The sequence below is a fragment of the Electrona antarctica genome, assembly GCF_951216825.1.
Source record: "Electrona antarctica genome assembly, chromosome: 1".
NCBI lineage: Eukaryota > Metazoa > Chordata > Actinopteri > Myctophiformes > Myctophidae > Electrona > Electrona antarctica.
The window spans coordinates 59,658,827-59,675,891 of record NC_136806.1 but is presented as its reverse complement, the minus strand read 5'-3'; the positions used below and the strand labels follow the sequence as shown (position 1 = coordinate 59,675,891).

At 45.9% G+C, this 17,065-nt stretch overlaps 1 protein-coding gene across 1 annotated transcript in view; it reads right to left on the bottom strand.

Annotated features, from left to right (window-relative positions):
* The window catches only part of drp2 (dystrophin related protein 2), a 201,813-nt gene that overhangs the window by 77,600 nt on the left and 107,148 nt on the right, over positions 1-17,065 (bottom strand). Inside the window, exons 11-13 of the mRNA XM_079520405.1 lie at positions 14,706-14,907; positions 10,732-10,817; positions 5,055-5,218 (exon numbers count right to left, since the gene is read on the bottom strand). Coding sequence (XP_079376531.1) covers positions 5,055-5,218; positions 10,732-10,817; positions 14,706-14,907 — 452 coding nt within the window. The remainder of the gene's footprint in view (positions 1-5,054; positions 5,219-10,731; positions 10,818-14,705; positions 14,908-17,065) is intronic.

Genomic DNA, 17,065 nt, shown 5'->3' with positions numbered 1-17,065 from the left:
CCACTCCCGGCGCATTGCACCGGTTGCACCGTCGATATCGTCACCACTGACTCTTGTTATCTGTAGCAAAGCTGCACTGTCACCGAGTCATCGAGTTGCCGAGCGTTGCTCAAGGCTCCAAGAATAGACAAAGACCAAGAATGTAGATCTTTTGTTGTATTTATTTACCTCCAAAACGGATGAACAGCCCATATATCGGATTGTTGCACAGTCCGGAGTCTGAGGCAAAACATAATACTGCAAAAGTAATGCTGGCCAAAATACACTTTCAAAAACCGTAAGTAAGAAATAAACACTTGATAACTGAACAAAAACAACAGACCAAGAACTAAAGGAACTGGAAACAGGCTATGCCTTCCCTGAAGACCCTGGCAGCTCTCCCTTGGTGTTGTCTCTTTGCTGTCTCAAGCCAACTGAGAAATTCTCCCCTCAACATTTCCAGCCTCCCTTATATACCAGGTGAGACCCACCCACAATGATTAGTAATTGGACAATCTACTCAAACAAGGTAAACCATGACCCATGAGATAGACTAACTATACAATTACACATTTCCTTAATAGACTCTGAATGTTTTCCAAGGCATCAAATAAGTCACAAACCAATTATAATAGAATTAGGCAACACAGATAAAGAGTATATGATGCTACAGTACACATAGCCACACCTCCAAGGAGCTTGATGACAGTCAATTCTAGTCTTCTAGCCCATTTTGGGCGGGAACCCCTTTTGGTGTTTTAAAGCATTATATGTTATACTTTAGCAAAAAAAAATCGGCGTCAGGTCTAAACGGGCCAGTGTCTATAGGGCACTATAGGGCACGGGTTGACATTCATCATATCAATAATCCAACCATGTTCTACAAGCACAGTTTCCATGTACATTAATGTGAGGTCGTGAGTGATAGGTTGTGTACAGTATACTGCCCCATGCATTATCTACTACCGCTTTTATAGTGCATTAACGGCAACCTGTATAATGTACGATTAATAATGTATCATAATGTTACATGTTATGTAACATATGATGCATTATTAACGCGATGTAATGTTTAGCCTACATCTAGCAACATTTCAAATAAGCTCAGGGGACGTCTTGATGCATTTAGGTAGGGTACTGCACGGTACATATAATAGCACGAAGACGAACATTAGCTCATTTCCTGAGCCGGTCCATTTATAAACTGCTCGCAAGGGTATTAACCCAATTAGGCCTGACCTCGAAATTTAAAAAAAATCTTCCAAATCCTCCAGTTTTCTGAAATAAATATTTTCACGATTTTTCAAAAATAGCAGATCCACAAGCTCATAGCGCGCCACTCGGTGGCGCGCTATGAGCTTGTGGATCTGCTATTTTTCAATAGCTAAATTATAACATAATGTTTAAAACACCAAAAGGGGTTCCCGCCCAAAATGAGTTAAAGTCTTATTGAGTTGGAGACACAGTCAATAGAACATAATAGACTTAATATATTTGAAATGGTTCCTGATCATTAATTTCAACTTCAAACACCGCTCTTTAGCTCAAGTGTCTCAAATTATTAGCTGTGTCCTCTTTCTGAACGAATACTGCAACCCTGATTGATTGAAGTGATTTATTCACAGACAAGCTGTCATTTGGTGGTATAGCATCGAGTGATGTTTATTAGCATATAAGAGTGAATGTCAGATCTGCTTAATTAGGTACAGTATTATAATTATTATTATTTCGCTCCTATGCCACCAAAATGTGGAACGCCCTACCAACATGTCATTAAGACATGCGAATCCCTTGACTCCTTCAAAACCGCTCTCAAAGGGCACCTACGGACGGCTGCAATTCGAAACTGGCCCCCGTAGAATCTGAATCCCCTCCCCCCACCACCCACCCCCTTTTTCCCCCTCACTGTATATGTTTCTTTTCCCTTTTTTTACCTCCTTTATGATGAATTCCTGTTCTGTTCTTTGGCTATATATAGAAGTGTCTATTTGTACGTCTCTAAATGTTTTGATGATTTGAACATGGTGGACCCTCTTGTAAACAAGTGTAATGCTTTATTGGGTCGTCCACTCACAGTTAACAGTTAATAGTCTTTGTATTGAGTTGTGCTTGAAATGTACTGTAATTCTGCAAACTGTTAATACATATTTCAATCAATCAATCAATCAAAGGATGTACGGCCAGCTTGAGATTGGTGCGTGACTGTCCTGACCTACAGACACATGCCATTATAATGCTTTGGCTCACTCCTATCTGACAGAATGGGATAAGAGGCGCGTTTTGATGACGTCATCGCAAAAAGGTCTGTCGCGCCGGCGTGCAAAGTATTATGGGAAATTGAGTCCCTGTTGTTTACAATAGGAAAGCTGCCTAGCAGCGCGCGGCCGCCACCGTCGGAGGCTGTTGTTGTGGTCGACGACACCTTGGTATATTTTTCAACACTATACAACAAGCGATTACACCGGTTTAAAAGTGGATTTTCATGACAAGCAATCTCAGCGGTCGGTGCAGTGGCTGTTCAAAGGTAACTCTAGACTTATAGGCAGTCTAGGCTATTAGACTGCCGTAAATGTCCGGCACCGATCCTGTTAAGTTATCTGAACCAAAACCAGACATTGAGAAACAGAAATTGCTTACGTTAACCATAAAGCATCAAAAACATGACTTTTCATTTCATAATATGAAACCCAAGTTGTAAATGGCACGTCTGTCTACATGACACAGTACAACAGGGTTCCCCAATTAGTTTTCCTCAAGGGCCATATTTTGACTAGGGTACCAGGCTGGGGGCCGAGTCCGCACGCGTGAGGTCGAGGTCTTGCCCTGAAAATGCATTTTCAGGGCAAGACCCCATTTGAAAAGGATGCCCAGTTTGACATGCATAGGCTACTGACCCCCATTTAATGCCATTTATATCTGGGACCCCCCCCAAAAAAAATCTTCCACGGGCCGCAAGGGGGTGCTCTGCGGGCCGCAAATGGCCCGTGGGCCGCCTATTGGGGAACCTTGCAGTACAGTACATCACTGAACCCATTTGTACAAATGTAATTCAATTTGCTTAATTGAATAATTGGGTATTCGATTATTCAACTAACCGTTTCATATACGTAGCACACACACACACGCACTGTGTGTGTATGTGTGCATGTACACGTGCTACGTCGTGATACAGTACTAGTAGTATGTGCGGGACAACATTCATGTCCTCTCAGTACAGGGTAGTGCAGCATGGAATGGCCTTCCTCTGCGTATAAGGGATTGTGCTACATTTCCATCTTTTAAATACAATCTGAAAAAATGGTTGCTTGAAAACCAAAGCTGCAACCATTCATGATTATTTTAGGTGTATTTATTTTATTTTATGCTGTATTCCCTATGTAATGTTATGTAAATGTATTCCACTGTTTGCCTGTCTGTTTTCCGTTTTGTGTTTCTTGTGAGGACTGCGGATGAAAATTAGCAACCGTGCTATATCCGGTGTATTTACGTCCATGTGACGTCCATTAACACCTTAGTAGCCCGGAACTATTTCATCCATGTGCCCATCATTTATAGCGCCCGGACCACTTTTACCGGTGCACCGGAAGTTGCTGTGCATGTCTGTGTAGCAGCTAAAGTTCTCAAACTCTGCCCGAACCCGACCTGGCCCGATCGGTACCGACCCGACCCGACGTTATCGGGCCGAGCCGGGCCCAAACATTATGCTAATTAGCCGGGCCGGGCGAGTGTTATTATAATAAAAAATAGCAATTATGTTATTTGTGTAATGTGGTTGTAATGTGTATATGAGGACTGGAGGCGGGGGGGTGCATCGCACTGGCATTTCAGACTACGAGGCCTCGGACACACATGTCGGACGAACATGTGACGAATCAAAGTGTTTCGTCAAACCACGTGACTTCCATTGGAAAAGCATTGAGCCTGAGGCGGCCATGAAACACAGACAGAACAGATCATGTCCGTCCGGCATGTGTGTACGAGGCCAGAGCAGCAGCCCGCAGTCCCGCACAGGCAGTACAGTAGAGAGAACAGTGAACGGTGTGAGACTTGCTTGCTACCGCTGGCTTACCTCTGGTTTGCGCACCAAACGAGCTTCTAACCAGTTATCTTGCCAAGTTGCCATATGCTTAAATGTTTTATAAGATCAATCGGATCACACGATAGCTGAAGCGTCAGGTTTTCGTCACGTTGCACTGAGCTATCTCATTGTTAACCCAGCTGGCTGCGATGAATAAAACCTAATCATTAATTAATGTCACCAAAGTGACCAAACGATCCATGGTGATATAACTTAAACGCAACAAGCAACTTCACTTCAGAGGAAACTAAAGGGAGGGAGCTGCAGCTGCTATTTACTCACCAGTCACCACCACCACTGTCTGGAATTAAAATGATGGAAATGAAACAGCCTATTCTAACGTGAGTTACATAGGCCTACATCCTTTATTTCGATAAGTCCGTTGATCTCCGTTCTCACTTTCACACTGAACCACGGCGCCTTTTTTGTCAGGCCTTTTGTCGGGCTTCGGTCTTAACATTATGGTTATTTTTAGGGTCGGGCCGAGCCTCGGGCCGACCCAGTTAGGGTAGGGTCGGGCCGGGCCTCCATTTTTGGGCCCGTTGAGAACTTTAGTAGCAGCTAACAATAGCCACACCACTCTAGAGTCGATCGACAACAACGGGAGACAAGAATAAATCTATCGAGACTAGCGACTGGACCGCGGAGCGCCGTCTAACACAGGATCTTTTTTCAGAAAAAGACGGGATGATTTAGATCGCGAGTTATGAACGTTTTAAGATTTTCGTTTTCATCAGCTAAACAGAGGAGGGAGTTTTTCGATGACGTCTCACTCTTGCGCGTCACAGAGGAGAGCCCAGGAGGCGCCCCTTGGGTTATACAGCCATGCGATCTGTTCTCGTATCAATAAACTTTGTCTTTTGGACAATACTTCGTCCTGGGCTTCGGGCGTTACTAATAGAAAGGACAAAGAACTTCGTCCTGGGCGTTCAGGGTGTAATTTAATATGCATTGTCCTGTCCAAATAAAACAAATAAAGTAAAGTAACGTCCCTCACCATGCGGAAGCAGCTGCGGACACTGGGCTCCACGTTGCTGCCCCCGAAGGCGGCCACCTCGCCCAGCTGGCGGGGGATCTGGATGGCCTCGTGGAGCAGCAGGCTGAGGTGGCGCTGATCCGTCAGCCCCCCGGCGGCGGCGCCTGACGCCTGGCGAAACAAGTCTGTCAAGTATACGGGGAGAGAGGGAGGGGAGACACACAAGCGTGGCCATCAGAATCAGCCCCCGAACAACACGAGCACCGTCAGATCAGTCACTTGTCTGTGTTTGACAGCATGCACGGGGAAAACGGTCCTTTATCCCATTTTGGGCGGGAACCCCTTTTGGTGTTAGCATTATGTTATATGCTTTAGCTATTGAAAAACAGCAGATCTACAAGCTCGTAGCGCGCCACCGAGTGGCGCGCTACGAGCTTGTAGGTCTGCTGTTTTTGGAAAAATCAAAGAACGTACAGACATAGAAACGTAGCTTTTTCGGAAAACGGTCAGGATGTAGAAGACATTTTTTTAGAATCTGATCTCAGGTCAAAATGGGTTATACTTGTCATCCGCTCATGGTCGCAGCTGTCTGTATATATACTGTATACACAGTACACGCCTCCCTACATATGCTTGGCAAACCCGCGAGTTACTCATTTTCCTGTTCCGTGCCATGTCTGAATGGAAATGAGTCATTGCACTGCAAATCAGGACATCTGTCATTTCGAGAATTGAGCCGCCCGCCCGCCTACCCGCGAAAAATGATTTTTCTGATAATAATAAACTCGTTTCAGAATAACCTTGACATTTTCCTCAAGACAGCATTCTGTCAACAACATTTTTTCTTGATGATGAAATCCTCTGTTTGGCATGTGAATCTAGTCAACCTTCGGTTAGGTGAAGTGGAAACTGGAAAGTATATCAATCAATACTTTCTTTTATTTCAGACCCAGGGAGATCCATACGTACATCACAGTATAAAACACATACAGTACAGTAGGAAAAAAATACAGGTTTTCAATGTTTCAATACTAGTAGTACAGTACTGTAAATGGAGTACTTAAGTACTCCATTTACTACAATCATAACTTTAGTTAATAGTTAATTTGTAGATTTTGATTGTTATAATTAAACACATACATTAATCACTTCTAAATCTACTTTCAAAAGATGCATTTTGATGGCAATACTTTTGTACTTTTTACTCATGCCAATTTTTTACATTGTGGTGTTGATACTTTTACTTAAAGGACCACTTCACCACTTTTCAACTTCTCTTCCTATAATTGGTCCTAACTAATGTTCATGATAAAATACCACCATTTTTTCCTACTCAGTCTGTGTCTCATAGGAAGGCAGTTCAGAAACCCGTCCACCAGTGACATCATCGATGGTGAATCCAAGCTAATAGAAACGGCAGGCTTTCTTTTCCTGAAAAGTTGCAATGCAAAAGTTGAAGCCATCGTTCTCACGATAATACAAATCTAAATATATTTTAAAACAAATCTTGTTTAAAAAGAAATCTGCCTAATGATGATGTCACTGGTGGACGGGTGTCCGAACTGCCCAAAGCCCTCCTATATGAGAAACAGACTGAGTAGGAAAAAAATGGTGGTGTTTTATCATGAACATTAGTGAGGACCAATTATATGAAGAGATGTTGAAAAGTGGTGAAGTGGTCCGTAAGAAATGTGAGTACTTATTCCTGCATCATTGGTTAGATACAGCTGTAGGATGCTTTGGGAGGCTGGCCTGGTCTGTTCACAGATCTCACCTATGCTTTTTATGGCATAGGCAGCTCCTGGCAGGATCCGCCGGGAGAAACTCTGCGCAGCTGCGCGACATGAGACTAATTACTTAGAGCGACAGAGAGAGAGAGGAGGGTGTGTGTGTGTGTACATGTGTGCGTGTGTGTCAATTTAACAAAGGTGCAGACGATCAGAAATCAGCAGAGAGTGAGTGATGTTTGCACTACTCTATGCCGAATTGAAGTGGACTCGGACCCAGACTTTTTTTTTCTCCCTGGAAAAAAAAACTGGGTTTCCGAGGCTAGTTCACAGACAACAAGGCTCAGAATGTTGATGCTTTTCTAAGTCAGACTTTGAAAGAACCCTCAGCTCTGTGGGAGTTAGTTGTGACTCTGGTTGCCAACTTGCCTTGAAATACAGATGTCATGGCAGCTTGCCAAGTCCTATCTGTATTCTGACATGCTCTCCTTGATTGTCTATTAGGTTGTGGCTGCATTCTACAGGTGTATATATTTCCTGGATGTCTTCCAAAACTTGCAATCCCCCCTGGCCTGGCTACTATAGCCCTGGCCCAGCCCCAGCGTGCTTTCTGGTCAAGAGGGGGCGACGGGCGCGCTTGGAGCGAGCGCTGGAGAAATATCGGTTCACCGATCAGAGCCAAAACAGCAGAGAAAAACCGACGTCACTTTATTGAGAGCGACGTACGGCCCCTCTGCACTGTAGTTCACTCCCACTCCTAGAGCAGGAAACGTCTCACGTTCCCCCCCAGGCTTTTCAATTTTTAAGCCGTAGCGAACTGAAATAAAAGCCTGGATAGCGAGGCTACAGCATGGCTACTAACACCTGGCAGTGTGACCTGACTCTGTACTCATGTTATATTCTCGGCTATAGCTGGTGCTTCTACTATTAGGTCAGTTGAATCTACAGTTGATAAGAACCTCATATATGTCTGGCATCTAGTAACACTCAAGACCTGCCTCCCACGCAGCTCCAACCGGGGAAGACTTGGCATGGAGATCTATTAGGAAGACTATAAGCTGTGTTTGTTCCATGAAACGAGAGACGTTTATTGGTCCTCGGTTGATTCCCTCTGCTGGTTAATAATTCGTACTTCAGTTGTCTACTGACGTCTTCTTGTTGCGTGTTCTGCATCTGGGTTCACTGTCTGCCTTGACAACAGAATGGTCCCCTTATTTGGAAACTAAAAAGGCCGTTCCCTCATTGAAAAGACTGCTCACCCTTTTACCAACTCGCCCCCGCAATTTTTTTTAATGTAGTTAACAGTTAATTTAGTATTTCCCTCCCTCTCTGAAATCTGAAATTATCTTGTATACAGATTTATTTGATTGCATAGTAGTCGATCTCTATACTCTGTACAATTTAGAAAGAACAACATGTCACAGAGACGGTGACTGCTTAATTAAGTTAATTTATGACCTTCTAGCAGTTCATTTCGTTTTATTAATCACATTTCCTCCATGTGGCCCATGTTTTGTAATGGCATCATCATGCTATTATGCCCGTGGATATACAGAGTGAACTTAACAATGATAAATTAATATGATAATACCTTTTAAATAATCACAAACATGAATTATGTTTGTTATTTACAGCTAGGTAGAGTAGTGGGGCGAGATGGAAAAGGGGCGAGATGACCTATTACCATTGAAAATAACACATTTTTGGCGAATCAATCAATAACAACACAGCTTACAAGTCTTGCATATACTATGATTCAGGTTGTTAATATAATATTCCAAAAACTGTACATCTACAGTATATGGTGAGATTTTTTCTGGGCAAAAATAATGGACGCCCTTCCAGGTTGTCCCTTATTTGAATTCCGGGGTATAGTTGACAATCCTAGGAGATGGCAGGCAGGTGACAGGCATTGGGAAGTTGCTGTCAGTTATATAAATAGCATGCATGGGGTTCTGCCTCCGCGCTCACCGCCCCCCCTGCCAACCGTGCAATCCTTCACCTCACACAGGGACACCTGCCATTACCACCTGCACATTAACCCATTTTGACCTGAGATCAGATTCTATAAAAATGTCTTCTACATCCTGACAGTTTTCTGAAAAAGCTATGTTTCTATCTATGTCAGTGGTTCTTCGATTTTTCAAAAAATAGCAGACCTACAAGCTCGTAGCGCGCCACTTGGTGGCGCGCTATGAGCTTGTAGATCTGCTATTTTATGGTAAAGCATAGCATAATGCTAACACCAAAAGGGGTTCCCGCCCCAAAATGGGTTAACCACTTAGAAGCACTGTATACTTTGTATGATGAATAGCGAAACTAGCCGATCTACAAGCTTACAATGCGTTTCATCACAACCTATAATGACATTCCTAAATGGGGATGCCAAAACAGACAAGCGTGTGGCGTCTGTTTGGCAGGGTAGAGTGTTTATTTTTTTTTATATGAATTGTCCGATCATAAATCCAGAAGACCTTGTGCCTTCAGTACACAATCCAGATATGATGTCTGTATATAGTTAGCAGTGTCAGGAAAATGTATCTTCACACACCAGGTTGTCTCTCTCATGAGAAGTTACTTTTATATATCTTCTTTTATCTTTTTTTTTCTTTCCCGGGTTGCGCCGGTTCGCTGGGGTGAGGTGGTGTTATTGGAATGGAAGTAAAATCCATCTCTGTCTGGTACGGCAACCAACAACCCTTAGATCTACTGTACTATAAACGCTTCTGTAAAAAAAGATGACTGTCAAAATGGTTATTTCGCTGGAGCTCTGAAGCCGGGGTGGCAAGAAGAAACAGGCCAACCTGGCAACCTCTCATTATGCCCACCCTGACCAATGACAGAACACACAATCTGAGCACAGATTCATTTAACCCATTTTGACCTGATGTAGAAAAAAACATTTTCTCTGAAAGAATATATATTTCAAAGATTTGTGCGGCATTTTTACGATTTTCCAAAAATAGCAGACCTACAAGTTCATAGTGCGCCACCGAGTGGCGAACTTGTAGATCTGCTATTTTTCAATAGCTAAAGTATAACATAATGCTTAGTTAAAACACCAAAAGAGGGCCTGGGCCATGGCGCAGTGGTCCAGGCACCTTGGCTGGTGATCCAGTCTGGCAGTGTGCCGCGGGTTCGACTCCAGATCCCGACGGCCTTTACTGCATGTCACTCCCCCATCTCTCTCCCCATTTCCTGTCGGCCTACTGTCTGTCCCTCCATAAAAAATATAAAATAAAGGCGAAAGCCACAAAAAAAACCATTTAAAAAGTATAACATAATGCTTAGTTAAAACACCAAAAGAGGTTCCCGTCCAGAATGGCTTAATCCCATTGATTGAACCCCAAATCTGTATTGTTGCTATAGTTCTAGTCTTTATGAGTTGGCAGAGACCTGCAGTGCACCATCATGGATAAACTTGGCATGGGTTCGACAGACATGCTGTCTGGGAAGTGGTATCCAGCTGCAAGCTGTTCTGGGTCCAACTACAAGCATCTCTAATTTCTCCCTCTCTCTCTCTCTAGTCTATTTGACCCATATTTACAGGGGCTGGCTCATAAACTAGCATTACAGAGAGAGACAGTAAAAGGAGCCTTCCTTCCTTACCCCAGGGCCGGGGCTCCAATAAAATATCGCAGCCTAATTGAAAATCGAAATGGGAAGCAGGGAGTGCCTGAGACAAAGAGATATGAGAGAGAGAGAGAGAGAGAGAGACAGAGAGACAGGGAGAGAGAGAGAGGGGGGGTTGTCTGTGGAGTTTCTTTGGCATAAAACACTTGGCTAAATAGCCCTGGGTGTACCTTCTAGAAGTACAGGGGGCCTTTCTCCATTACGGCAATAGAGTAACCTCCTCCATTAGACTAAGTGGGTGTCTTTATGTAATGCTGGCAATCAGGGCTGTTTTGTTTCGCTCCATTGTTTGCGGTGGAAGAGACGCATTAGGGCACATGAGCGAGAGGCACACTCACATTTATACTTCTCTTGGACGTCTGCGCTGCACAAGCTCACCAGCCCCACCTTGAAGCTGAGAACTCGCATCTTCCCGTTGCGACCGCTGGCGGGAGAGAGAGAAAAAAAAAGAAAAGGGAAAAAGAAAAAAACACTCAAGTTTACAGGGCTTTTGGGACGCTGAATTACGGAAAAACAATTTAATTCCTATATTTCCTGTCCTAGTTTCTCTAAAGTTGGTTCTGCTGTGTGGAGAATGAATGACAATGTGGACAGGAATTATATGTGGCTCAAGGCGGCACAGTGCAGGTCACAGCCATGGTGTGAAATCGCATTAGAGGAAATCCAAGAGTCACTAAAGGCACATGATAGCGTGTCATGTCCACGGGCACACAACCAGAAGAGCAACCTTACATATATCACAATGACATGCTGTACACACCGCACAGTGCGCACACACACACACACACACACGCGCACACACACACACACACACACACATACACACCACGCGCGCACGCACACACACACACACACACACACACACACACACACACACACGCACGCACACACATACGCACGCACGCACGCACGCACACACGCACAGTTGCATAAACAGCCTGTTCTGTTTTCCAGTGGTGAGGCCACTGGATTCTGTTATGTGCTGACCCTTGCTAAAGGGGTCATGTTGATTTCTTTATAGCCTTGAGGTGTACGGGTGTGTGTGCACTGATGTGGGATATACTACCAGGGCTGTGCTGTGGGAGGCATGTCTGGGGGCAACAGCAGGTGTTCCAAGACTCGTTTGCCTAAATGGCATGCAGAAAATAGCAGATCTACAAGCACACAAACGCTTTGCATCCACAATGCGTTGTAGATCGGGCTATTTTCATTATCCGACACTATGTCAAAGTATAAAAGAAGGTAGTTTCGTATCGGAGAGCTCTGCCTACTGACACATCTTATCTTTAATTTTGTGTAAGGGCAGTTATTAAAAAATCACAGCTTTGCAGAATCAATGCAAAGACCTTGGGGTGGTCCTTCATTTTGGTTTTCAAAGCAGTATAGTGTTCGTGGAGCTTTTCTCTGCTGTTCTAACCCCTGCATTGAATTTAGATTTCACCAGGCAGGCTATGTCAGGCTATGTCTGGCTATGTGAGACCAAAGTCTCCTAGCCCATTTTGGGCGGGAACCCCTTTTGGTGTTAGCATCATGTTATGCTTTAGCTATTGAAAAATAGCAGATCTACAAGCTCATAGCGCGCCACCGAGTGGCGCGCTACGAGCTTGTAGGTCTGCTATTTTTGAAAAATCGAAGAACCACTGACATAGAAACATAGCTTTTTCAGAAAACTGAGAATCTGATCTCAGGTCAAAATGGGCTAGACTGTAGAGAGTCTGCTAAACCGCGTTACAATTGGCAGAAGACAAAAGGGGTCACGGACGGAAAGAACGGCAAAACGGGCTCAGGGAACCATCCTGGGAAACCCACGGAGGAAGAACACCGACTCGTCGGAGCGGGTCGAGGCGGACGGGCGCGGTCGCTAAAAGACAAGCATGCTTTCAAGCAGTTGTAATTTGGAACGAGGAACATTATGAGAGGATGGAAAGTGGAGCATTCGTCACGCCAAACCATTAGAGTCAGCCCTGGGAACATTAGAGCCGTACAGAGACGAATGCGGGAGGGAGGGAGTCACGGGAAGAAAAAAAGAAAAAAACGTCGCTGTCGTTTTCGCTCTGCTGGTAAGATTCAGTATAGAGGAGGAGACCCCGGAGACCGAGCGAACGCTCCGACCCGGCCGGGGACCACTAACTGTCAGCAGCTCTCTCTCTCTCGCACACACTTTTCACTGTGTGCTGCGTGCCATCTTCGATATGTCCCGGGTACCCCGGTGTGGTGGTTCCCCCCTGGGGGGGGGGGGGGGGGGGGGATACGTCTCTCCACTGCATGCCCTGACTGCGAGACATGTCCTCTTGGGGAACATATTATATACACTTACTGTGCGTACTCAGTTGTGTACACACACACACACACACACATCTCTGAGTGGTACTGTATGTGCAAACACACACACACACACACACGCACACACACATACGTACACACACACACTTTCAGGCAGACATGGACACTTACAACTTACTGTGCGTACTCAGTTGTGTACACACACACACACACACACACATCTCTGAGTGGTACTGTATGTGCAAATACACACACACACACACACACATACATACATACGTACACACACACACTTTCAGGCAGACATGGACAGACGCACTCACGCACACACTTAGGACACGCACACGCGCGCACGCTCGTTCAGACTCGCTGCCGGCATTTATCGAGAAAGCACAAAACAAAAAAAGTCATTACTGAAATTTATGTGGAGGGTAAAATGGCTGATTTCCCCTCATCAGCAGCAGGTGGTTAAGGGCCACCAAATAAACGCACGGCTCCGGGAGGAGGGTGGAAAATACTGGGGCTTTGCTCCTTACTTCCATTTATTGCTTTATGGCACTCACTGTATTCTCTGTTGACTCTTTGGCTGGGAGAGACGGTCAATCTGGAGGAGAGGGGGAGGTGAACATGAATCCAGGGAGGAGTGTAGATGAGGAGGAGGAGTCTGTACTGAGTCATTGTGGGGAGGCTCGATTGGAATCCTGCCCGGCCTGTTGTGTAATTGGGGAGGGTCTTTAGTATATTGTCCTCTCGGACAGCATTGAATCACTTAAAATGGGGGTCCGGGGGGGGGGGGGGGGGGGGAAGGGGGGGGGGGGGGGGGGGAAGGGGGGGGGGGGGGTTATGGGGAGGTTATGGTCGTTACAACAAGTAGTATGGTGTCCCGTGTTTTGGGACGGACATCGTTAGGATATGGGTGGTGTAAGACTGTATGTTAAAGATGGAGTGCCGTGATTTTTGTACTTTCTCTTTTCTGTATGTGTTATGGAGTTAACGTTACTCTGATAGACCCCCAGCTGTGGTTATAATGTGTCTTCCTTGTGTACTTTTGAGTGGTGCAACCACTCCTATAGACAAATTCACAGAGGGTTGCCTGGGTGCGGCCATTACTGAGGTGTACCATTAAGCGCAGCAGCACTGATTAGCTACACCTGGCCTACGGCGCACCTGCTCCATGGATTACACCTCAGTAATGGCCGCGCCCAGGGCACCCCTCTGTGAATTTGTCTATAGACAGCTATGAGTGTCCCTGGGTCTGTCTGTCCGAGCACGAAATAGCGTTTGGTTGTGGTTTTCACAACCACTGTCACACACACACACACACACACACACACACACACACACACACACACACACACACACACACACACACACACACACACACACACACACACACACACACACACACACACACACACACACACACACACACACAGTATATATGATGATTTGGGGTGTTACAGTACAATACAGTGACAGTACAGTAGAGGGACCCCCTGGGGACCCCCACACGGTAAACTCTGTCATTCCAGGGACCCCCGTCCCCGGGAACCCCCACACAGAGTTGCACCACTCACTTCACACGGGTGTGATTTTGGTTTCTTCCTGAAAGCCTTTGAGTCAAAAGGCCCAATTGAAATACACCACTTTTTTGTGACATCATAACCCTAGCCCCTCCCCTAACCCCTCCCCCATCATCACACAACAACAGCTGTGGGCGAGGCTTACGTTCAGGTGGGTGGTGCTAAGGTGAAAACCAGGTGTTCTTAATGAACTGGTGGTTGTGGCCACATAGAAACATAATTTTAACACTTTAATCATAGTAACTGATGATCACGTTTTAGGGTGAATACAATCACGGCACTCCATCTTTAAGGTCGGCTCTTTGTATTATAAGCTTATTTATGAGAATGACGCATTACAATGTACTTAAAAGGCAGTTTAAGGCCTTCCTTGGTGTTTGGAAAAAGGGGTGTTGAAAACCGCTGATATAGATGGAAGACATGGCGTGAAGGTCACTAATATCTACCTGTCGTAGACGTTGAGCAGCCAGTTGAGGCACATGTCGACGCAGAGTGGGACGTTGACCGGCACCGTGCGGTCCTCCTCCAGGCGTTCGTAGAGGGCGGTCAGGGCGTGGATCACCTCCACCACGTCCATCACGTGCTCCGCCTGCTGCAGCTCCTGCTCCCGGAACACCTCCGCCAGGCTGCTCAGCGCCAACAGGTCCACTGTCGTCGGGCGTCACAGAGAGAGAGAGAGACGCAAGAGAGAGAGAGGGCGACATGATGCGGTACATGTGACACAATCACAATCAACGGTTTTATGTTATATATTTGTGACGGTTCCCAGTGTGCGTGCACAGACATTTAGAGGGGCAGGTACACAAGTGGGAAAAAAAGGGCACCTTGTGCAGCGCGTGGAACCGGCCGGTTGCCTTAAAGGACCACTTCACCACTTTTCAACATCTCTTCATATAATTGGTCCTCACTAATGATAAAACACCACCAGTTTTTCCTACTCAGTCTGTGTCTCATAGGAGGGCTTTGGGCAGTTCGGACACCCGTCCACCAGTGACATCATCATTAGGCAGATTTATTTTTAAACAAGATTTGTTTTCAAATATATTTAGATTTTTATTATCGTGAGAACGATGGCTTCAACTTTTGCATTGCAACTTTTCAGGAAAAGAAAGCCTGCCGTTTCTATTAGCTTGGATTCACCATCGATGATGTCACTGGTGGACGGGTTTCTGCGGGTGTCGCAGCGCGACGCGGTGAGAGCTTGTAGATCCGCTATTTTTGTCCAAAAGTGCCCTCTTACGGGATTTCAGCCGCTGCCTCTCTAACACGTCCCTGCTTGGGGAGCAGTGAGATGATGGATGGCCATCACCATCAGTGTGATTGGCGTGCACCTGGGCCCACGTACGTGCCCCTGCACGCCATATAAAAGCCTGCCTCCCCAGTGCTGTCCATTTGACTCTTGCACATTACCCACATGCACCTCCTGTTCACGTTAACACGCACGCACACACGCACGCACGCACGCACACGCACGCACACGCACACGCACACGCACACGCACACGCACACACACACACACACACACACACACACTTGTGCGTCATCTATCTGCAACCTCTTCATCCACTTAGGCTGCTGCAGCTGGGAGCGCCGACATGAGATTTGATTCTTGTCTTCTCTAAACTAATTCAGAGGCCCGTTTTTCCAAGGACCAGGGCTGTCCTCTGATGTCAGGTGTAATTGGAACCGTCTGCTAATGATTCGGCGAGAGAGAAAAGGGAAGGCGACGCGAGTGTTCTCCACGACGTCGGGAGAAAGAAAGGCGACACCGCAAAAAGGCAAGGTTGCTCCCTCAAATGATAAAACCCGCTGTGTAACACTCAACAAATTGAGCCAAAAAGAGAAACTTCCATTTGAAGGAGCCGGTATAGCTATAGCTGTAGTTATTATGACACCGCCGGTAATTAAGTAGGCCAGAAAAGAATGAGATAAGAGAGCAGCGCGCGAGACGAGAGCGAGATGAAGAGAATGGGAGAGAGGGACGACTTTGTCGGCCATGCGAGCTTTCCCTTGATGCTTCCCCCTTCCATAACCATCATCATCCATCACCATTCCGTCATCTCAGAAATCTTTGACATCTAAAACATTTTCTATTACATTTTTATCCCTCGATTTTGTAAACCATTTTTTCACCCCTGTGCCAATTATCTAATGTGATCCTGGGCTCTACACACCCTCCGCCAACCTAGTCCCCATATATGGGGGACATGGGGAGAGCAACGGACTTGAACTCATGCTTCCTTCAAGCCTGAGTGTCCAAGTTGCTCCTTTACACCTGACAGGGGGGAGTTTCCCTGGTTGGACGTAGCGCGTGGAAGGAACACGTTATTCCAACCAGTTCCTTTCCCCTCCATCAGGCGCCCTGGCTGGCCAGGGGGAGGCAGTTTGTTTAGACACCAGGATTACTGCATGTTTTTGTGAGGGTACCTACCCTAGGGGATACGGGGAGAACATGCAAACTCCACACAGAAAGGCCCTTTCGCCAACCCCGCCTCGGGTATGGGCACTGATGGCGCGGAGGAGGAAACACGCCGCCAGCACCCACAGCGCCCCGGTACCCACAGTACCTTCTAGCAGTGAGGCGACAGCACTACCAACTGTGCCACCGTGCCCCCTCTGAAACATTTTCTAAATATGAATTTAAGCACATGCTATACTTCTGTCTGATTTTACTTCAGACATGCTTAGTGTTAAGCCTCGAGTTGTACTTGGTTGCCATGTTGCACACCGGAAAGAGCAGATCTACAAGCCGCAACCAAGCATAAATCACTCTTCACAGACTACTGTAACTGTTTGTTTTTTACTG